The 21,840-nt window shown below is 48.7% G+C and overlaps 1 protein-coding gene across 5 annotated transcripts; it reads left to right on the top strand.

The window, feature by feature from the left end:
* Positions 1–372: 372 nt before the first annotated feature.
* Positions 373–21,566, top strand: LBR (lamin B receptor). 5 transcript variants are annotated; one of them, XM_026003456.2, is made up of 15 exons: positions 998–1,124; positions 2,801–2,986; positions 3,876–4,054; positions 5,392–5,595; positions 7,821–7,901; positions 8,143–8,338; positions 9,321–9,517; positions 11,102–11,156; positions 13,887–14,078; positions 14,664–14,767; positions 15,648–15,773; positions 17,552–17,720; positions 18,943–19,023; positions 19,121–19,243; positions 19,670–21,566. In XM_026003456.2, the coding sequence occupies exons 3-15, from the start codon at positions 3,890–3,892 to the stop codon at positions 19,828–19,830; spliced, it is 1,854 nt and encodes a 617-aa protein (XP_025859241.2). In that variant the 5' UTR covers positions 998–1,124; positions 2,801–2,986; positions 3,876–3,889; the 3' UTR covers positions 19,831–21,566. The 5 variants fall into 5 exon arrangements, with proteins under 5 accessions (XP_072588769.1, XP_025859241.2, XP_072588770.1 ...); XM_072732668.1 differs by lacking the exons at positions 998–1,124; positions 2,801–2,986 and adding an exon at positions 373–492; XM_072732669.1 differs by lacking the exon at positions 2,801–2,986 and having other exon boundaries at positions 1,066–1,124.
* Positions 21,567–21,840: the final 274 nt, after the last annotated feature.

The raw sequence follows: 21,840 nt of genomic DNA, 5'->3' as shown, positions 1-21,840 counted from the left end.
GGCGCAGCCCCCCACGCGGTCGGGAGAGCTCAGCCTGCGTGTTGGCGGGAAGCACCTGCCGCCCCCGACAGTCGGCCCGGACTCGGCACCGGGCGAATTGATGGTCTGGGCAGGTGGTGATTATCTCTTTCTCCGGAGCGCGCGGGGCACGGCTGGGCGGGGCCGGGGCGCGGCGCCTGGGCCGCCCCGATACGGCGGGCGGCGGGCGGCGGGCGGATGGAGCCCACGGCCCCGCTCCGCGCCTGCCCCGCCCCCCCGCAGCCGCGCCACGCGCACGGCCAATGGGCGGCGCCGGGGACGATTCAAAAGGCCGGGGGGCCAATGGGAGCGCGGGGCGGGCTCTCCGGGGGCGGGGCGGGGCGGGGCGGGCGGGGGCGCGCGGGTGCGGGCGGGGCGGGGCGGGGCGGGCGGCGTCGTGCGCGCGGAGCGGCGGGCGGGTGCTGCTGGGCGACTGTCCCGGAGCCGTTCGCGTCCGGCCGGAGCCCGGCGCAGGTGAGCGTCCCCGCGCCCGCCGCCCAGCGCCGAGCGGCCTCCGGGGGCGGGGGCGGGGGCGGGGGCGGGGACGCGCGGCCTGGGCTTTCCCGGCGGGGGTCGGCCGGGCGGCGGCGGAAGTGGAGCGGAGGTGGAGATCGCCGGCGCCTCCCTCCATTTTGGGCGCGCGGCGGCGGAGTCGGCGGGAGGCGGCGGTGTGGGCCTGGAGCCTGCGTGCGGCCGCGGCGGGCCGGGCGGGGACGGGGACGGGGACGGGGATGCTCGGGCGTCCGCGCTCGTCGTCACCGGGCCCGGGGCTCTCACGCCCCGACAGCGGGTAGTGCGGCGGGCTGCGCGTGCTCGATCCTGTTTTCACCGTTTTGAGGATTTTTACCAAGCCGTCGTCGTGACACCGTCCCACGGTCTCGGGGCCCTTCCACGGCCTGACGGCGGAAGGACTGCCTGCCTGGCGGGGGCGCGGGGACCCCGGCGGCTGCGCGCACCTGCCGCGCTCGCCCCGCGCCGCGCGCCCCCGGGGGCTGGTGGCGGGGAGGACGGGCCCTGCTGCGGGGCAGGAAGAGGCCGCGGGTGGACAGAGCAGCGGCAGCTGCTCCAGCCGGTTTCCGGGAGCCGTCTGGGGAGGAGGGAGAAGAGTGAGCCTCCGGGGAGTGGGCCCCACCTGGGGGTGTTTGCGTTACCCAGGGGGTTGGGTCGGTCTCCCCGGCGGCCTGGGCCGTGGTGTTGATAAATAGTAACATACTGGAGCCCAAATGGGTGAGGATTCCAGGGCTGAGAAGTTAGCAAGCTTGGGGCTTCACAGCCGCAAGCCTGAGGACGTGGGATTCAGTAAACACGTTTTTTCTTTCCACCCTTGGCTGAAACATCCCTTCTAAGAGAAGCTTGTCCTTGTGTCTGCCCCTCATTAGAAGGATGTGTGATGGCAGTGAAGCTCCAGTGTCCAGACCTGGCCCGTTGACTCCTGCAGGAGGTCCTGTTAGAAGGTGGCCCTGCTGTCACAATGTGGGGAGGATCTTGGGCAAAGTGGAGGTGCACGTGATGCTGTGGTTTCATCTTTTGGGGTATTTGTTGATACCATAGTGGTCTCCTAAGGGAAGTGCCGGCTTGGGTTTTCTTTCTTGGCCACCATGTGAAGCATCACTATGAAGTCCCAGTTCTTTGTTATCTTTTTAAAAAATTAAGCATAGTGACCTAACAGATATTCACCAGGTATCTTAATTTCTGTAACCCAAAGTATTTAATTATTTAATTAAGATTTTATTTATTTATTCATGAGAGACACAGAGAGAGGCAGAGACATAGGCAGAGAGAAGCAGGCTCCCTGCAGGGGGAGCCCGATGCAGGACTCTCCCAGGACTCCAGGATCAGCTGTGAGCCAAAGGCAGATGCTCAACCACAAGGCTACCCAGGCACCCTAACCTAAAATATTTACTTGAGTAATAGAAAGATGCCAATAAATCAGTGTTCAGAAAGGTGCAGTATCTGTTCCGAGGCCTTTTTAAAAGTTCTGAGGGACTGGATTTCAGAGGTGTGGAGAGTTGTTTGAAACTTGAATGGCATCTTCGTGTAGTCAGACATAGTTGTCTTCTTTAAACCCTGGTTGACCAGCATCAGAGAATCAGTACCAGTAACAGTGGTTTGATTTTAGGCGGTCCAGGGAGGAGGAGGGGCAAGAGAGAAGAGGGCACATTTCCTTCCTCTTTCTTAGTACTTGAAGGTTCTCGGACCTGAATGTTGAAACAGACAAGGTTTGCTGTTGTCACCTTCCTTTTTGTGCCCCTTCTCTGTGTCCCCAGGCATCCACTGCCTCCACTGGCGAGGTGCCCCTCAGGTGCCTCCTCAGCTAGGTGTGAGTCAGCCCCAATGCCTCTGGCTCCTCTCACCCTCGCCCACACCCCTTCATTAGCTTACGATGATGCTATCTCAGGTGGGTGCGGGCAGGGCCCCTTCTACACTGGTGGGTAATGGATGGACACCTTCTAATCACTGGCTGAGTGGCTGTGTTTGCTTTCATCTCCCAGCCTCCCTACTATCTCTAAACAAGTGCAGTTTGTGAAGTATTTTCTCAGGCAATTAACAGTGAAGAAATGTGCTTATGAAAGGTTTCCCCCTGGAGGGGTGGGGTAATGCAGCTTTGTCCTTTCTTAACTCCAGAGCTTCTGGGGGGGGGGGTGGGAGGGCCCACGGCAGGTGTTGTACAATCGGCGGCTCTGGACAGGAGAAGGGTGAGGAGGAATGCTTAGTGCCCAGACGGCCGATCAGGTTGTTGAGCTGGCGACAGGAAGGTCATTGGGGGAGCATTTCTCTGCAGGACTGTCTGCTGCTTAGATGAGGCCAGCTACTGGTTCAGCTGCCGGTGCGGAGAGTTGGAGGCACTCTGTGTTGTCACGTGGAAGTGGGAATCTGTAACTCCGTGGACGGGGAAACCGTGCGGCCTGAGAGCTGGAAGCGCCCAGCAACCAGTTGATATTGGAGGAGGGTGGCCAGCAGGCCCCCTGTAAGTGGCAATTCCTGCGGATCGTGCGTGGTTTCTCAGTGTGGTGGAAAGGCGGCTCTGGGGGCCGTGTGCAAAAGAATGTTAAAATGAGGATGGGTGTCTGCTGCAGGCCTGAGAGCTGCACCAGGATGAAGGCCGGGTACCCACAGACTTGTTTGGTAGAATTTGTATTTTAGCTGTAAGACTTAAAAACTTTATTTAAGCACTCCCAGTTTGCTCTTCATTATGAGTTTGGAATTATTTTTCTCCTTGTTGGTGGGTTGTAGTAATGTTAATTGTATATCCTTGATTTTCCCAGATGGTTGGTTTCTTATTAGAGTTTATTTGAAGTAAGCTCTATGCCCAATGTGAGGCTTGAACTCACAACCCAGAGATGAGGAGTTGCACGCTCTACCATCTGAGCCTGCCAAGCGCCCCCATATGCGAATTTATAAATGAAAAAATGGACCTAATTGTTGACTGTGTCTTGTTGAACAGCAAGATGTCTGGTCACTTGGGTGATAGATTTTGCAGAGTGCAAACCACCTGGTGCCTTTATGTCCTGCGGCATTTTCATATCACTGTCAGGTGACACGGCAACATCATCCTGTGTAAAGTGACCCCAGAAGGTATATGTCCTGGCAGAAAGAACAGCCTCTGTGCATCCCAACCCTTGCCATTTCCTGCTGCCAATTTTTATGTCCTTGAAAAAAAACAGTTAACAGCTTTACACTATATTCTCACCTTTGGACAAAGGGGTTGGACGTCCCCCTCTCCCCCTACCCCTGCCCAGAGGTGTTTCTGGTCCAAAAATGTTGGCCAGTTGGAAAGTTGTTTTAGTGTTTATTCTGTGAAAAAAGACACATGTAAGTGCGTATGCAGCAACTCCTTGTTTTTTCTTTTCAACCAGACTGAGTCCTGAAGATGCCGAGTAGGAAATTCGCCGATGGCGAGGTGGTGAGAGGTCGGTGGCCGGGGAGTTCGCTTTACTACGAAGTGGAAATTCTGAGCCATGACAGCCACTCGCAGCTCTACACCGTACAGTACAAAGATGGCACTGAGCTTGAGCTGAAGGAGAATGATATCAAGGTTGGTACCCCTGTGGTCAGCCAGTCTGCTCAGAGGAAGGGGACATAACCAATGGGGGGCTTGTTGGCATAGAGCAGTCACCTCTGGCTCTGTTTGGAGGCGCTGGGATAAATGCCCTTGGTGAGGGAAGTTTGGTGGGTGGTGTTGGCGCACACGGGGGTGGGGCGGGACTGGGTCTCAGGGAGACACCTGTGTGGGCACTGAGGCCAGATGGGGAAGCCCTGGGTGATGGAGGTCACACTCTGGCCAAAAGCTTGGGATGGGGGTGAGGACCAGCCAAGGGTTCAATGGGAGCAGAACTGGAGGGGTTTGGGCTTCATCCTGATCACGGAGGATTTAATCAGGAGAGTGACAATTAGATTTAGGTCTGGCCTGGAGCTTCTTGGTCTCTCAGTGGGGCTTGGGCTTTAAATGATCTGATCCATGGTGTAGAAGTGCTTATGTAAAATACCATAAAAATAACTTACTAGACACATGGAAAAGGATGTACAAAGTAAAAGCCCTAACTTTGTATCCTTTGATTCAGTAGGCATGAAATTACTTTGTCGAAATGCTCTAAACATTTCTAAAAGTCCAATCTCAATTTCATTTTTTGTGGTGGATCAGTAAGAAACAGTTCTTGAACCCACAGCCTGAACCACAGTTTGAGTACTCTAGCCGGGGTTGGCAAAGTTTTTGAACAAAGAGGTAGATAGTAAATATCTTAGGCGTTATGGGCCCTGTGGTTTCTGCATTGTGAGAGCAGCTCCAGGCAGTCTGGAAGTGAATGGATGTGGCTGTGTTCTAATAAAACTTTATTTATGAACACTGAAACCAGAATTTCAAGTAATTCTCATGTGTCACAAAGTTTCATGTTTCTTTTGCTTTTGTTTGCAATCATTTACAAAATGTGAAGCCATTCTTAGCTCCCTGGCCACACAGAATCGGGTGGGAAAGAAGAGGGCAGTGCGAAGCGCTATGAAGTAATCCAGCCTTGCAGATTTTATGCGCCTTCAGATTGTACTGGGGCGGGGGTGGGGGGTGGGGGGGATTGGGTTTCTTGTTACTGCATGCTGTTTGTGTGTCCCTTCATCTCCGTGTGACTCAGTCTGTGGTAGCTGTTCTCCCTGTATGTACTCTCAGGAAAGCACACGGCTGGTTTGTTTGGGCACATCCATGAGGAGGGTCAGGAGTGGACAGGCCACACGTGTCCTGTGGGAGGTGGGCCACTATCCGGCAGGCCCTTGGAGGCCTCAATGCCCAGGGCAGTGGTGGGGTCTGTACTGGCCACACCTTTATGCCCTCATCTTATTCGGGTCTGTCCTATGCTAAAGCTCTGCCTTTTTGTCCCTCTCTAGCCTTTAACTTCCTTCAGACAAAGGAAAAGTGGCTCAACTTCCAGTTCTCCCTCCAGACGCCGAGGGAGTAGGTCCAGATCGCGCTCCCGATCCCCGGGTCGACCACCGAGAAGTTCCCGCCGATCTGCCTCCGCTTCGCACCAGGCCGACATGAGGGAAATGAGGAAGGAGGTGCTTGAAGTGAAGCTGACCCCGTTGGTGCTGGTGCGTGGTCCTGGGCCGGTGGAGGGGCCTTTCCCCTTATTCAGAGTTCCCTCCAAAAGTGCCTCCTGCTTTGGGGGCCTGTTTTCTCACACTGTTTGCAGTGAGTTGAATAAAGGGCCCAGGAAACAGTGCATCTAGGTGATGACTTTGGAGGATTATATAAACGAATGGAAGAATAGAAGTATAATGCTCTTAATACCAGGGGGGGAAAATGCTCTTATGAGGGTGCTGTTTAATATCATGGTTTTTAAAAAAGCAGTGTTTAAATTTGACATAGAGGTATATTGTAGGTAGAATTGAAAAAGTTTTATAGTTTATAGAAGTTTGTGTATAAAATAGGGAAACATATCTGTGGTGTCTTCACATCATCACACTTGACCACTTGCCCTATTCCAAGACGATAACTTTAGGGGAATCATTGTCTGAGTTGAAGCTTAGAGACGTCCATGTACAGAACCCATAGGTCCTTGCACTGGATATCTTAGATTGTACATAGGCCAGATGGAAATGATTTTGAGGAAAAAGGATTGAATACAGATGATCTTTTATTTTGTTCACTTAATATTCTCTATTTTCTGGGAAAGTGCACACAGATTTTTAATAACCCTAAAAAACTGGCTTTGTGTACATACTGTTTTATAGTCAGATTTTTAAATTTTAAAATATTGGGAATAATCTGTGTTATATTTTTGTACATGGTTTGCTATATGTTCTTCTTCGGCTATACTGTAAATCATAGAGATGTGACCTGATTGTTAACATCAGCTTCCTTATCGATGATAGGCATTTAGATTTTTCTCTAAATTTTCACTGTTGTGAAATTTTCCTTAAGATGAATTCTTAGGAATGGAACTGCTAGGTCAGATGGTAAAGCAGATTTGTGGCCAAATTGCTTCAAGAAGGTTTATGCCAACATCACTGATGTGTGAATGCCTATTTCATTTTCTCATCCTGAGATTTATAATAATATATATATACATATATATATATATATATATTTTTTTTTTTTTTGTCAATCTTATTGGCAGAGATTGTCAGCTCAGCGCTCTACCTTGTGTTTTGACGATGGCTGGTGAGCTCGAACATTCCATGTTAGTGGTTCTCACAGCCAGTCAGGTGACTCAGGTTAGGGAACAGGCTGCATGCTACTCCCTGTCATTTCTTCATGTTTAGCATGTAGTGACCATTCTGTGTGTACAGTGTGACCTTCTTAGAGTCCTGGTGCCTCAGGAGCCACAGACTGGCTATGTTCCTCACCAGCAGTGCCCTGGGCACTGCATGCCCACCCTGGAGTTGAGGACGGTGTGTTGTGTGGGAAGGACCTGTGCTGCATGTAGCTTTGACGGTCACATGGCTGCCTGAGCATGACCTTTTGCAGTTGCTGGCCTCCCTGCATGAGCATCCTGGCAGTTTGCAGCCGCATGGTTTGGGGCTGGCTGACCAGCTGTGGTAATGGGCCACCTTGTTGCTGTGGACTCTACGCTGGCTGCTGGAAGTGGAGTGTGGTGTTTATGCGGCTCCGTTGGCTGCTGAGTACTCACTGGCGCTTGGGTAGATTTAAGTGTATGTTGAATGTTTACACTGCTTAGCTTGACCCTGATCTGAGCTGGAACCTGATACCATCTCACTGTGGCCCACTCTCTGCCAGCCCGCCTCCCAAGGACACTTTTAACTTGCTTTCCTCCTCTTGGCTTGTTAGCGTTGTAATTGTCAGTGATGGAGAAAGGAGCAAAGTGACAGATTTCAGCCAAGCATTGCCTGGAAAATCTTTGCAAACTAACAGATTTGCACCATTCAGTCCGATGAGGAATCCTCTCCACTGCCTGATAGGATTCAGGTTTGAGGAAGGAGACCCAGGCAGAGGGAGCTGAGGCCCTGTAGAAAGCAGGCAGTGGGAATCTAGCGAGGAGGCAGGTGGTCTGTGGGTCACTGGTGGCGCTCCCTAAGTACCTGCTATGGCTCAGTGACATCGTAACACTCAGTCTCATTATGTTTAAAAGATGAAAGATCTTGTGTAGAAATCTGTGCTGTGAAATCCAATCTTTTAGAGACTGAGAAATTCTAATCTATTCCTTTCCCTTTTTAACAGAAGTATGTTGAAATTCTTTAGAATCAAAGCTGTCTTTGTTTTGTTGCTTGATTTCTAATAGCAAATTTTTGCCATCTTGGTCTTTTTAATAAGGTCCAATTCTTATGTTTACAATGGTTTGTGTTCTTCAACGTAGAAGCCTTTTGGGAACAGCATCAGATACAACGGGGAGCCCGAGCGCACAGAGAGGGATGGCATGCTTCACAGAAATGCTGAGGTATGGGGTGTCCCTTCTCATCTCTTTGTTAGTGTGACTTTCCCTCGAGGATCACACTGTATGCCATAGTATTTTCTTACTATCTTTTCTAAAATTCTGTCCTTAAATTAAGACTGACTATAATTTAGCAAATTTATTCTTGTTAGTAAATGGCTATTTTCAGATGCTGAATTAGGGAGTGTGGCAGCATTAATGATAACTATTGACTATAAATGTTTAGTATTTTATGTTTCTTAATTAGGAAAAATTCCATTTGTCGGAAGAAATTAGTTCCATGTCTACACAGTATAGCCTTCATCCACGAAGAGAGGAGATCAAATTAAAAGACATAGATTCTAAGGAAGAAAACATTGTTCCAACAAAAAGATCTACATTACTGAAAACCTCTGAAGTGCTGGGCACACAGCCCAAGAGCCTGGAGTTTGGTGGAGTCCCTGGTAGGTGGGGGTGGGGGGCTTGGTGTAGCGGGGTGTAGCGGGGGAAGCGGGGCAGTGCCTGGTGGCGTGGAACCTGGAGAGGAGCCTTCCCGTCAGAAGGAGCAGCAGGTCCAGAGTCCTGGGGTGGGAACATCTTTGAGGACATCCTGGAGTTGACAGGGGGCCCATGTAGCTGTACTTAAAACTTGCAGCAACCCATTAATAGGTTTTGAACAAAGAAATGTAGACAAGTGATAAAAGGAAGGTTGTTGTGGGAGGTGTATGGGGAGGGTGGTGGACAGGTAGGGACAGGAAGATGGACTCATCAGGCCCAAGGGGACAGAGCTTGACCGCAGCAAAGCCCCTGGGTCACAGGATGGGGTCAGCATGTCTGCCCAACCCGCTGGACAGGTTGGCATGAGCATCCAGGATCAGAAGTGTTCAAAGGCTTAGTGTTATTAAGAGAGTAGTAATTTGAAAGTGATGAGATTTTATGTAAAGGAAAATACTAGTCAAAGAAAATACTTTTAGACAACTGGTTCAAAACTCTGCCTGGCTTTGTTGCTTTGTATTTTGGAAGTTATAACTGTGGGCCAGCTGGGCTGTGAATGGTGGTGTCCAGCATCATGTGTCCCACGAACATCATGCGGTCCTAATTGCTAGAAACATTGGGAAAGAAAGTGTGCTTTTTTACGATTAGACTGGTAAGTTTTAGATTTTCTGATCTTTAGTTTGCTGGAATCTCAACATGTTTGTTCCTGTGGTGGTTGGATGTGAAGTGTGTCAGAGCCTGGTTTGCCAGGTGGGGTTTGGCTGTTGGGCACTGACTCAGCTGACCTGCCATCTCAGGACCCATGGGGCAGGCAGGGCAGGGTGGACTTGGGGATGGTGCGGCCCTGGGTTGCAGATGGTCAGCCAGCCTTCTGTTCTGGCTTAAAACAGTGAAAACACGAGGTAGTCTGCACTGAACCTCAAGCCTTGAATGGTCACTGCTTGTTTGCAGGTGTGTTTCTCATCATGCTTGGCCTGCCCACCTTCCTCTTCCTGTTGCTATTGCTGTGCAAAGAGAAGGAGGCCAGTCTCCTGAATTTCCCGCCTCCTATGCCACCTTTGTCTAAGTTGTGGGACACCAGAGCGTTTGCGGTCTACCTCTTCTGGTTTTCCCTTCAGGCTCTGTTCTACATATTGCCAATTGGGAAGGTAAGTGTCTGCTGGGAGGCACCTGCTGTGGGGACCCCGCCCCACCCACCCTGGGGCTTCCAGAAGGAAGTTGACAGTAGTTTTGAGGTCGGAAGCCGTCCATGGTAGGAAGTAGCAGGGCTGCCTCATTTGCGAAGCCACTGCTCTTGTCTGCTGTGACACTCGTGCTTCTGAAAGTCTGAATGGTACGAACCCCCGATGAGGCGGGGTGGTCCTGCGTCACTTCCCAAACCAAATAGGAAAGACCTTCTTCCCCTCAGTGTTAGTTCAGATGCCAGATCAGGATTTTAAATTAGTCTGTAGCTTTGGTTTTTCTTTCTTTTTTTCTTTTTTTTCAATATAGTAAGTTTCCGATTCTCATCTTTCTAAAAAAAATATGTTGTGTTGTGAGGAGCATTTTAAGTTCTTTTCAGACTCACGTGGTGTCTTAAATTGCTGAGTGTAGTTGCTTTCTTTTTTTCCCTAGAATGCTCAGGTGTATTTAAAGGAATGTGGGCTTCCCTGAGCAATAAGTAGTTCATTTAAAGATCTTATTCTTAGGGCTCTGCAAGTTTACAGTCTGTGAACTAGAGGATCTTGTTACTGCTGCAGCGAGCACCCATAGAGGAGGTTGGGGCTGCAGACCTTCCATACTTCAGGGTCTCCCCATAACTTTATTGGTTCTAGAGATGATTTTTGGGATGTGAACTTTCAGGCGTTTTTAGGGTAAAGCCGTACAGTAAAAATGCACATTCAGATTGACTTAGGTAAGCTTACTTCAAACTAGATAATATTTAAAAAGAAAAGCAGTTTTGATGGTTGAAGATTTTATATATACATGTACGTGTATATTTTCACACATTTATAGACCACAGGCCAGTGTGGTGTTAGATTGGTACCGGATAGGATCATAGATCATCTGAAGTCAGCAGGCGGGATGCTGCTGACCTGTGATCCCAGCAGGGTGTGACCCTTCCCCTGGATCCCCTTTCATAGCCGATGAAAGGGAAGAGGGTCTAGCCCAAGACAAATGACACCGTGTTAGCGCTTTGTATTCAAAGTGAATCACACCGTTTCTGAATAGTGGACTTTTTAATTCATCCAGTGGGAGACGTGTGTTTCTTAAGTGCTTGTGTGGGTGTGACGTGTGTGACTACTGAGCAGATGGAGCAGCACATGGAATGGTTGAGTGACAGGGTGAGCGTGCATGTTTGCGTGGAAGAGCGGGTGAGTCTGTGAGGACGGGTCAATGATGGGCCTGAGGACAGGGACCCCCGCTGTGTGGGACGGAAGCCTGGTAGCCTGCCTTGGGAGCAGCAGGAAGTCCCCGGAGACTCTGGAGCTCAGGGTGGACAAGACAGAGGCTTCTCCGTGCGTATGGTTGGCGGTGGCACCTGGGGGGCGGGGTGTGGGGATCATCCCACAGCCTCATGCCTGAGCAGCTGCTGTGGGGTTTGGCCGTGCCACTAAACTCTTAGGACCTGTGACCACCTTTGCTACTGAAAGGTGGTCTTCCTTCTAGGGCCAGGATGGATGTGATGGTGGAGTGTGGTGCTATTTAAAGTTTTAAATTAAAAAACCCTTTTTTTTTTTTCCCCTTTTAAGGTTGTGGAAGGAATGCCTCTTGCTGATGGAAGAAGACTCAAGTATAGATTGAATGGTGATTTTTCTTTTTTAAACACTCAAATTGATGATGGCTTAGAGCCCTTGAGCGCTCTGCTCTCTGACATGTCAAAGTTGGTTGCTGCCAGTGGGGACAGGCCGCTGGCTCCCCAGCCCACAGTGCCCGGTGTGGTGACAGCCCCTCGGGCGCCTCTGCCGCCACCGAGTTTGATGTTCCTAGAGGTGTTTATTGCTGCCTGAAGTAACTGTACTTGTCTGTGTATTTATCCTCCTGGGTCATCCTGGGTCACTGCCAGACCCGGCAAGTCCCATTCTGGAGCACGCCATCCTTCGGCTGTGGCCGCAGTGCTTCTGCCTGGAAAGCTGTCCCCCAAGTCCCGATGGAGCTGCTTCATCCCTGTCACATCTCTATTCAGAGAAGCCCTTGGGTCCCTTTCTCTTTTATATTTTACTTTATGTTTTTTTTTTTTTAATATTTATTTGAGAGAGAGAGAAAACACTAGTGGGGGAGTGGCAGAGGGAGAAGCAGACTCCCTCCTGAGCAGGGGGCGTGACGTGGGGCCCCATCTCAGGACCCCGAGATCATGACCTGAGCCAAAGGCAGACGCTTCACCGACTGAGCTCCCAGGCACCCATGTTTTTAGTTCTTAATTTTATCTTGAATCCAGTGTAGTGAACATACTGTGTCATATTAGTTTCAGGTGTCCAGTGGAGTGATTCCACATGTCCCTACATCACCCTGTGCTCACCATTTGTCTCCCTTCTCCTGTTTGTTTGGTGATGCCTTCCCAACATCTGGGGATGGGGATATGGGGACCCTGTCTTGTTCCCCGTGGGACCCTCGGTGGTGGGATGGTGACTGGCCTGCAGGAGGTGTCCATGACTGGGCACCAGTGGGTGAGGCCGAGTGTGGTCCGAACCTTCAGGTACCCCCATGGTGGGATGGTGTGCGGAGTGAGGATGGGGGTCCCCTCGTGCCATGCAAAGACTTTGATCAAGTGCAGCTCACTTGCTTTTAGGAACTAGGTGTATGTTATGGCTATCCCTGTGATTTTCCACTTCAGCATGATTGAGTAGATTTCCGTTCCTGGGAATTATGTTATAAATTTAATTCTTGGCTATTTTTAATCCTGTCACTTAACCTTTCTAACCCTGGGTACATTTTTCTGTGACTTATCTAGCACCTACTCAATCTGAAGTTATTATCCTGGGTTCTAGAAGGTCAGGCAAAGATATTTTAGATGCATCCTGTGCCCAGTGTGTAAAATATGGAGACTTGCTCACTGCTGACCCGTGTGGCTGCTTCATGCTCGCTTGCTACTACTGTCAGGTATTTTATTTAGTTTTACCACATCTGTTGCTGCTAGAATCAGAGAACCAGCTTCAGAACCTCTAACACTCTTCCCCCTTGGTAGGCCCAGGCTAGGGAGGGTGAGGGGGTTATTTTTGCCTTCGGGCCTGTCGATCTTTGTGTCAGAGGCTCTCCCTTGGCATGGATTTCCTTCTTTCCTAAGGGTTCTTGTGTTTTCACTCCCCTTTCACCACCAGCCACGGTGCCTGGGTGGCAGCGGTGGACTAGTTGCTCAATCCTTCTCTCTCACTGGTTCCAGCGTTAGGTTTCTCTTCAGGAGGTTTCCCCCTTATGAGTCAAGGAGAGCCCTAGATACTACGGGCTGTAGGGCTTGAAGCTGCTTTTTCTGCTGTTCTTTGTCTTTAATATTCATAAAGCTTATAAGAGTTAAATGAATGTTGTAAAAAGTTAAAGAAAAAGTTTAAATACCTAAAATTTAATTTTTGGACTAAACCTGGTATGTGGAGAATGTGGATTTAAATTATAAGCCACAGCTGACCCTTTTGCTTTTTAAGAGCTTCATCTGTAGAATTCTTACATAAATAATAGCTACCTCTTTTCTGTGTTTGATTGTTAATCCAAATGTAACTTGCTGACTTGGAGCACTGCTCTCGTAGGTGCTTGTTCCTGGAAGTGGAACTGCTGCTTTAGCTCAGAGACAGGGCGGCCGGTGAGCTGAGGGGGACTGGCGGGGGCAGGGGTTCCCTGGGGGCCCACAGGCCCACCCGATGGCCTCTCCTCTTACCTGTGTTCTGGGGGATACAATATAACCAGGATCTTCTGAAAACATTACTGATAAGGTATTTTCAAGTGAAAATAGTTACGATTTTTAAAAAAGATTTATTTTAGTTTTAAAAGATTTATTTATTTTAGAGAGGTGGAGGGAGGGGCAGAAGGAGAGAATCTCAAGCCGACTGCACTGGGCAAGGCACCTCTCAGGGGGCTCGATCCCATGACCCTGAGATCATGACCTGAGCCAAAACGAAGAGTCCGATACCTAACTGAGTGTGTCCCCGAGGTACCCCTAATTACAATTTTTTAACTGTTAAGGTTGCCCAAAGACTTATAGGTATGTTTGGCATAGTTCTGTTCATGGTTTGGCCTGAGGGTTAGGATTAGGTGAATTTTGAGAACCTTCTCAGCTTTTTAATAGTGAATTTCTATGTACTTTTCAGCTCTCTCTTCATTAAAAGCACATAATGACTGTTCCTAATAAAAAAGAATAGCTCAAGTATGTTAAAATACTTGAAACACTGAGAGCTAGGGGACCCGTGTTGAAGGGTCAGGCTCAGGACGCTGCTTGGCTGCTGATCCTGAGTCATGCAAGTGAGCCTTGTAAAGATGATGCTGCAGCCTTTTCTCAGGATAGAGACCTGGGAACCCAGGCTAACGGTTCTCTTCTGCCCTTTCTTGAAGGGTTCTACGCCTTCCTGTTGACCTGCGTGGCCCTTGGGGCGGCTCTGTGCTGGGGTGTGGAGCTGCACTACGTGTACCACCACTTCTTGCCGCTGGCGCTGGCCGCTGCCACCTTCGCCATGGCCCTGAGCATCTACCTGGCCGTGCGGGCTGCATGGGCACCCCCGGCCGCCCTGGCCCCCGCCAGCTCTGGTGAGCAGTGCAGCCCTGCCATCTCCAGCCCTGCGGGATGGAGAACCCACAGGAAAGAAAAGACACAATAAGGGAAAAAATATAGAGTATTTTTCTCCTACTTTCCTATTCAATTCTCTTCTTTTCTTAGTCACTTGACAGGTAAGACCTCTTACTTTAGTGACTTGAGTACAGTCACCAACGTTTTACTATCATCAGCCTCACAAGTTAGGATAGTCTCCTTTCAGGCCCAAATGGTAAACAGCCTTAAAAAAAAGAAGACAAGTCACGGATATTACAAATTGATTCTGACCTGAAGTATTCAAACATTTTATAAAATGAGCTTGCTTATTTTAGAAAATTTTGAGTCTACATTTAGAAAAGCTCCGGCTCCCCTAAAAGCAGATCTGGCCCTAAAGGCCCTGGCTGCTTCTGGAAGGGGAACGCATCTTCTTGCCATCCGGAGCTCACAGTCCGTCCTGCCCGCCCGCGCAGCTGCCTGCCAGACCCTGAGCAGCTGGACTGGGACCTGGGCGGCATGCAGCAGTGCTCTTTGTAAGCCTCACAACTGCTGTATTGTTTGGATAAGAACTTTTCCCTTTCCAGGAAATGCCATCTACGACTTCTTCATTGGCCGTGAACTAAATCCTCGAATTGGTACTTTTGATCTCAAATACTTTTGTGAACTGCGCCCTGGATTGATTGGATGGGTACGTATGTCTTCTCTTTAAAATTTCTATTCAGGACTACATGGTTGTCTTGCATTTAGAAAAAACTGTAGATAATTTCTGTTAAGCTGCAAGTTTTTAGGAATAATTTTGTTTTTAGGAATAATTAATAGCTTTCTGCAGATCTGTATTTGGAGTATTTTGTCCCTGTAAATAGAGGCTGTGGGGTTCAGATACCCTCTTGTTGTAGGTTATAAAAAAACTAAGAGTTTGTTTTGATTATATCAGTTGTTTATGTAGGGATGTGTTATTTGTGTATGTGAATTCATGTATGAAAAAATGTATTTTCCTCATCTTTAAAAAGAAAAGAAAATGAATTTTGACTTAATTTTAGACCCGTGGGAGAAATAATTGGCATCTGCACCTCACTGGTTCCCCGAGTGAGCATCCTGCAGGCCAGCAGATTACCGTCGTTATAGTATCATCAGCTAAATCCACAGACTGTGTTTGGGTTTCCTGTTTTTCCACTGTTGGTCTGTCTCTATCCCGGGCCCATGCTCCACAGACCCCCGGTCCCTGGGGTTGTGACCCGGCTTTGCCTCTCGGAGGCTTTCCCGGCTTATGTGGCCTTGCCGTTTGCAGAGTGCTGGGCCTGTGCTGTGTAGGGGTTGCTGTCTTCTCATGACTGCATGAGTGATGATGCTTTTTTGACAAGAGTACTGCAGAGGTGACCACGGGTCCTTTCTGGAGCATTACATCTGGGTTCATGGGCTCCCCCCTTCATCTTGGCTCTGCAGGTTGCCGCGTGGTAAGGTGGCATCTGCAGCTTTCTCAGCAGTGAAGTGACCGTGACTGTCTCCTGCCATGGTAGCTAAGGCTCTCGGGAGGCACTTTGAGATGGTACCTGCCCCTTTTCTTTTAGGTGGTTGTGAACTTGGTGATGCTTTTGGCTGAGATGAAGCTACAGCATCGAGCTGCTCCATCCTTAGCGATGATTTTGGTTAACAGTTTCCAGCTCTTGTACGTGGTGGACGCTCTCTGGAATGAGGTAATTCATTTTAGGAGCCTTGGCCTCCTGCCCGGGGTTGGAGGGGGCACCCCTCTCAGGCTGTTGCTGAGGAGCAGATGGGGTGTCTGTCCACGCGGCGCCTTGAGCCAACACATGCAAGTGGGAATTTCCATGTGTGTCAGCTGCTCCCTAGTGTGAGATACTTAAGATCTGTAGATTGTGGCTCTGCAGGTTTGGCCAGTTAATATAAATCAGTCTCAATTTCTTTTTTTTTTTTTAATTAATTTTTATTTATTTATGATAGTCACAGAGAGAGAGAGAGAGAGAGAGGCAGAGACACAGGCAGAGGGAGAAGCAGGCTCCATGCACCGGGAGCCTGATGTGGGATTCGATCCCGGGTCTCCAGGATCGCGCCCTGGGCCAAAGGCAGGCGCCAAACCGCTGCGCCACCCAGGGATCCCTCAATTTCTTAATCAATGTATCCATCCACCTTCATTTGATGCAGTGTCACTGGATTAGGATAATACTTTTTGGATTGTCAGGAGGCAGCCAGTTCTTAGATCCTGGGGCCCAGTGTTGGTGTTGCAAAACACAACCGCTGTGACTAAATGGGTAGAAAGAAGTCATGATAATGGAGGAAACCAGTATAAGTCAGGCCAAGTTCCTAACATGTGGCTTTCTTCATGCTGAGAAGCCATCTGTGTTTTCTGCTTCTTGAGGATCATGTATTCCTTGGGCCCATCTTAGACTCATTTTACCAGTTTTCTGGTGTCCTTGTAATCTGTGCCTCTGGTTCCAACTTGAGTTTTCTCTCGGTTTGCAAAAACAACTGGCAGCTGACATTCTCTTGTCCCAGAGCAAGTTTGCGTGATGGTGTGTTGGTGGCTGGTGTCTGAAGGGGCTTCTGCAGGCCCTGTGGTGGGGTCACCAGCGCATCGCCCCTGGCCTGCGCCAGGCTGGCTGCAGAGAGCACTGTCAGAGCCACTGGAAAGCCTGATGCTGGTCTTTTGGGAATCTTCCTTGTCTTTGGGAGAGCAGGGGCAGTTTGTGGCCAGTGGGCCTCAGTTACAAGAATCCGGGTCACGGTTCCTCTCAAGTCCTGCCTCCTGCTCAGCCCTGGGCCCTGCTCTCTGAGTGCCTGTGGAGATGTGCTTTGGAAAGAAAACCTTGATCCTAAAAGCAACCTGGTCTTCTGGGCACATGGCCTTCCTGCTGTTGGAGTCATGGAGGCCAAATGATGCTTCCCTGTTGCTTCATCACCTCAGAGGCTTTTCTAAAAAACTTCCTTTCTGGTAGCTTTTCAGTGATTAGTAATTCTAGTTTTTCCTCTCAGCTGCTTTGTGACGTGCAGTGCTGGACGTTGATGTTCTGGAACTTTTGACACGTCTTCTGTTGAGTGGAGTGACGGCTGCTGGGAAGGCGGGTCCTTATGGGGGGGTGCAGGGGTGCAGTCAGGGGGCGGGGGTGGGCCGTGTGTTGTCAGTACCACAGCCTTCAGGAGGAAAGGGCTCCAGTTAAGGATTCCTGTGGCATCTGGCTGCTGTGGGGCGCCCGCTGGAGGCTGACCCACCTTCTCGCTGGGTCAGGAGGGAAGGGAGAAGAGTCATTAAACACAAGTGCACTTTCCTGGGAGTGTCTGTGAGGCTGTAGGCAGGTGCAGCATCCGAGAACCCCCTCAAACACTTTTGGTTGGGGTCTTCTCCCATAGCTCGGTATGAATTTGACTAGAAACCCATGCTTTATTTGTAAACCTGAAGTCTGGAAGCTTTCATTCCACGAAGGTCTTTAATGATGGCTTTTCCCGCTCTTTCCCACAGGAAGCATTGTTGACAACCATGGACATCACCCACGATGGGTTTGGATTCATGCTGGCTTTTGGAGACCTAGTGTGGGTTCCGTTTATCTACAGCTTTCAAGCCTTTTATCTCGTCAACCATCCAAATGAAGTGTCTTGGCCCATGGCTTCCCTGATCATCGCTCTGAAACGTGAGTATTGGCTTCAGTGTCTGTATGGAGCGTTGTTGCTGAGTCTGTCGTGTTCTGGCATCTACATGTTGTTCTAACACGCCCTTTCATGCGGCCACAGTTAGCTCAGGTTTGAAGTGGCTTGTGATTGGTGAGTGATACAGAAAAATTCTGGTCTCTCAGAGAGAATGATGCTTCATCCGTCGGTGGCTTTCCCTTTGCTCTCCCTGCTGGGCACCTGAAAGGCAGGAAGGTTGGTCCTGTGTGCTAGCCCTGCCTGGGCTCTGACTCCGTGTGTGGTGTGAGCGTACCAGTGGGGGGGATTTACAGCCCAAGTGAGGTGCTGAAGGTGGAGAGCATGGCTTTTTGGGGAATGCCAGGCGGTGTGGACTCACTAGAGGATAGGGTGTTTGATCTAAATTGTGAGGTGGTGGGGAATTGTGGGAAGAGGAGGGCAGAGGGGCAGCATGGGCAGGTGCATACGGCATCAGCTTGGCTTTCCTTCTGTTACTCTGTTTATTAAATGCCTGCCCTAGAGGTAGGGTGGGGAAATCAGTGTGAGCTTCGAGGGTAGCGAGGTCTGCTATGCCCAACCAGCACCCATGGCAGAAGAAGAAATTCAAGGCATTGGTTAAAGTTAAAATTAAGATTTAGTATCACCATGTGTGCGTGTCCCTCAGGGTGGTCTGTGCAAGTGGGGGGTACAGCTGTGGCTCAGCACGGGTGGAGGCCTGACTACCTGGTGGTTAATAGGCAGCGATATGTCAAAGCCCACAAGACATTTGAAATCTGAAATAAAGCAGTCCGCTTGTAGGCTTGCAGTGGGACTCGGTGAGTGTTATGTGCAGGGCACCCTGGTGCTGCCTCCGAGCTGTAGTTTGTGATTCATGCAGCGTCCATGTTAACGACTCGTAGGTGCTACAGCATCAGATGACACCCCACATTCTTGAGTCTACGGGACGCCAGTCTTGATGTAATTACAGCCTGGTCTGTATTCGGTTTTATTTGTGGATGTAACTGTATTGGTTGGTTTTGCATTCCCCTGGTAGATGGTGAAATTTCAGGATAGTTCTTTTCTTTTGACATTGAGATTGATTTCTTAAGAACAATTCAAAACCTTTCAAAATATTCTGTACTTTGGAAATTTCTTCAGAGCACAGAAATAATTGGAGTGAAATTAGAGATGCGTTTAAGTATTAGGTTATATCTAAATTGTTAACATGAAATTTTATAAAAATTACAGTTTGTGGATATGTAATCTTCCGATGTGCAAATTCTCAGAAAAACGCATTCCGGAAAAATCCCACTGATCCGAAGCTTGCACGTAAGCATTGGTTTATATTTATGTTATCTGCATTACATAGGTTTTATGTCTCTATTTGCATAAAGGTCATTATAAATACATTTTTATTTTTCTCTAGATTTAAAAACCATCCATACTTCAACAGGGAAAAATCTTCTAGTTTCTGGATGGTGGGGCTTTGTTCGCCACCCCAATTACTTGGGTGATCTCATCATGGCCCTGGCGTGGTCCCTCCCCTGTGGTGAGCACTGCGTGGGGGGGCACGGTGTGTGTGGTGTGGGGGTGACGGGCAGGGGCAGGGGGGTGCTTTGGAACGAAAGCATCTGGGAGCGCCCCTGGCGGAAGCAACTCCCACACCTGCAGCTTGTGCCTGATAGCTTTCTTTCTAAGCCGAGTCTAGGGGAGTGAGTTTAGAGCTTTGACTGGGGTTCAGAGATCCCGAAGGCTGGGGCAGAGGGGAGGACGGGCGCGGCATTTGCGGTCCCCCGGAGAGTCTGTGCCGCGGACACCACGTCTGCCATGTGCTGGAGGCGGGGTGCTTTCCCCATCACTGGAAAAAAGGAAGCAGTCTCATGCTTCACTTTGAGAGGATTTGGGGGTCAGAGCAGGGAAAATACTGCGTTGGGATCATAAAAATACCTAATTCCTCTGCGGTGGCGACCCACAGGTTTTAAGCATGTCCTGCCATATTTTTACGTGATCTACTTCACCGTGCTGCTGGTGCACCGGGAAGCGCGTGATGAGCGCCACTGTCGGAAGAAGTACGGCCTGGCCTGGGAGAAGTACTGCCAGCGGGTGCCCTACCGCATCTTCCCCTATGTGTACTAGTCACTCCGGCCCCGCGCAGCTCTGGATGCTCCCGCAGCTCTGGCTTCCACCTGCAGAAACTAGGAAACATTCTAGAACCAATCTTCATTGTTGCACTGACAGGATCTTGCTTTTCTTTTCGGGTCAGGACTATGGAGCCAAGTGGTCTTTTAACGTAGCCATGTTTATTATTATTACTAAATCACAACAACATAAGGAAAAATGTCAAGGTGTTAGAATTGGCTTTCTGGTGGGAAGAAAATCCCACCTTAAAAATCCTTAAAAATCTGAAAACAAAAGTCTTGTAATTGCACTGAAAAGAATACCATAGATGTCTGTGAGTTTGATGAATTTTCAAATTATGATTGTGTCGGTGTTACTGAAATGAAACCAGCTGTTACTTTTGAAGCACATTTCTGTCTTGTTACCTTCAGAGAAGACAATTTTTATCCATTTCCTTTTGAATTGTTCTGTGATTGGAAAGCAGACAGAGGCCCTGCATGAACCACCCTCCATAAAGAAGGATCGTTCACAGCCACTGATGCAGGAGACCGCCAGGAGCAGTTTGCTTACCCCCAGCTTCCAGAACTGCATTTGAAAATGTAAATACATAGCTTTTTATGTAATATATGGTGACTTCAGATTTTTCTGTACAGTATTTTGAATGTGAAATAATTGTCAGGACGAAATATCTCTTTAACAAAAACATTTGCAGTATTTTATATTAAGTTTTATAAAGTGATACATGTCAATTAAAAATCGCAAAACAATTAGAATTCATTTAACGATGCTGTTAAAACATAGGAAGGATATTTTCTTAATTCAAAGTTTGTGAATTTGGCTTCGCTACCTCAATTGCAGGTGTTCGTTTGCCTTTATAAACTGTTGCAGATAGAAAAAAATAGAATAAATATATATTTTTGCAGTAACATCACTATTTAAACATTTTTACACAGATTGGTATTTGAAAACTTGCCATTTCAGGCTAATATTTTTGTATGTTTTTGACTTTAAAAAATAAAACCGTGGTTTTGCTACTGTTGGGGTCATGCTATTCATACTGTATTTTGTACATTCCTTATAGTCACAAAACGCTACTCCCTGTGAAAGAGGGTGGTGTTTATTGTTAGGAGTCTGTTCATCTAAAAATAAGAGTTCAAAATCATTTCTCTATTTTACTTTAATAGAGGTGTGTAGGGTAGCTTTAGCTATTAAATTCTAGTTGATACAGTCTCAGTATTAATTGTCCTAGAATGGAACAGTAGCAAACTCACTAAAATTTTATATTTCAATTGTTCTCAGTATCTTAAATATAGGGGAATCTAGAGTGTATACGTTTGGATTTTTAATGATGCATTTTCCACACACGACATTTACATGTGTCGACTGGTCCTGCTCAGCCACTGGAAGGTGTGTGATCACGAAGTTGGCTTGCTCTGGCATCCTACGTCCTGTGGTATTGAAATCTTGTTTTGGGGGAAGTTGTCTGTGTTTTCTTCACCCTGATGGAAGCAGGAGTTTTTTATTATGCTTTGCTCAGTGTTGGAAAGAGCATGCCAGCGCGTTCTGTACTTGACTGATGAAGCTGTAGGGGAGGAAGAAGGATTCAGTCTCCAGTAATGAAAAGAGAGCCCTTACCACCATAGAGTTGTCTTTCTGGATATCAGCTACGATTTTTGGTTCATTTTGTTTTTTGACATGTTTGACAAGTGTAATGATGAAGTTTTAAGTTGGAAATAAAAAAGATGTCCTTTGCATATGAGAGTCTCTTTGCCTGTGACTCTGGGGTCATTGGGCTTAACACAGGAGCCCGGAGGTGACCACCTCCACACTCCTGTGCCATAGAGAGGGGAGGGCGATCCAAGAGACGACCTGGGCGCAGGGCCATGGCTCTTGGTATCAGGCTTGCAGAAGGCTGGAACTTGAAGGGCTTAGTTGAGGGTCCCGGGTCCCAGATGGTGGCTGGCTGTTTGTCCTTGTTTGAGAGAATAGAGAAACCACTCACATTCAGTCATACTTGCACGAGTCTGG

This window comes from Vulpes vulpes, chromosome 13 (genome assembly GCF_048418805.1).
Source record: "Vulpes vulpes isolate BD-2025 chromosome 13, VulVul3, whole genome shotgun sequence".
Lineage (NCBI taxonomy): Eukaryota > Metazoa > Chordata > Mammalia > Carnivora > Canidae > Vulpes > Vulpes vulpes.
The sequence above is the reverse complement of the archived record's forward strand: the minus strand, read 5'-3'. Positions and strand labels throughout refer to the sequence as shown.

Excerpts from the sequence above, each read along its gene's own strand:
- LBR (XM_072732668.1), top strand. The coding sequence starts at position 3,890 with ATGCCGAGTAGGAAATTCGCCGATGGCGAGGTGGTGAGAGGTCGGTGG. Across the intron at positions 14,079-14,663 it reads CCTGGCCCCCGCCAGCTCTG|GAAATGCCATCTACGACTTC; the intron begins GTGAGCAGTGCA and ends TTCCCTTTCCAG. Across the intron at positions 14,768-15,647 it reads GCCCTGGATTGATTGGATGG|GTGGTTGTGAACTTGGTGAT; the intron begins GTACGTATGTCT and ends CTTTTCTTTTAG.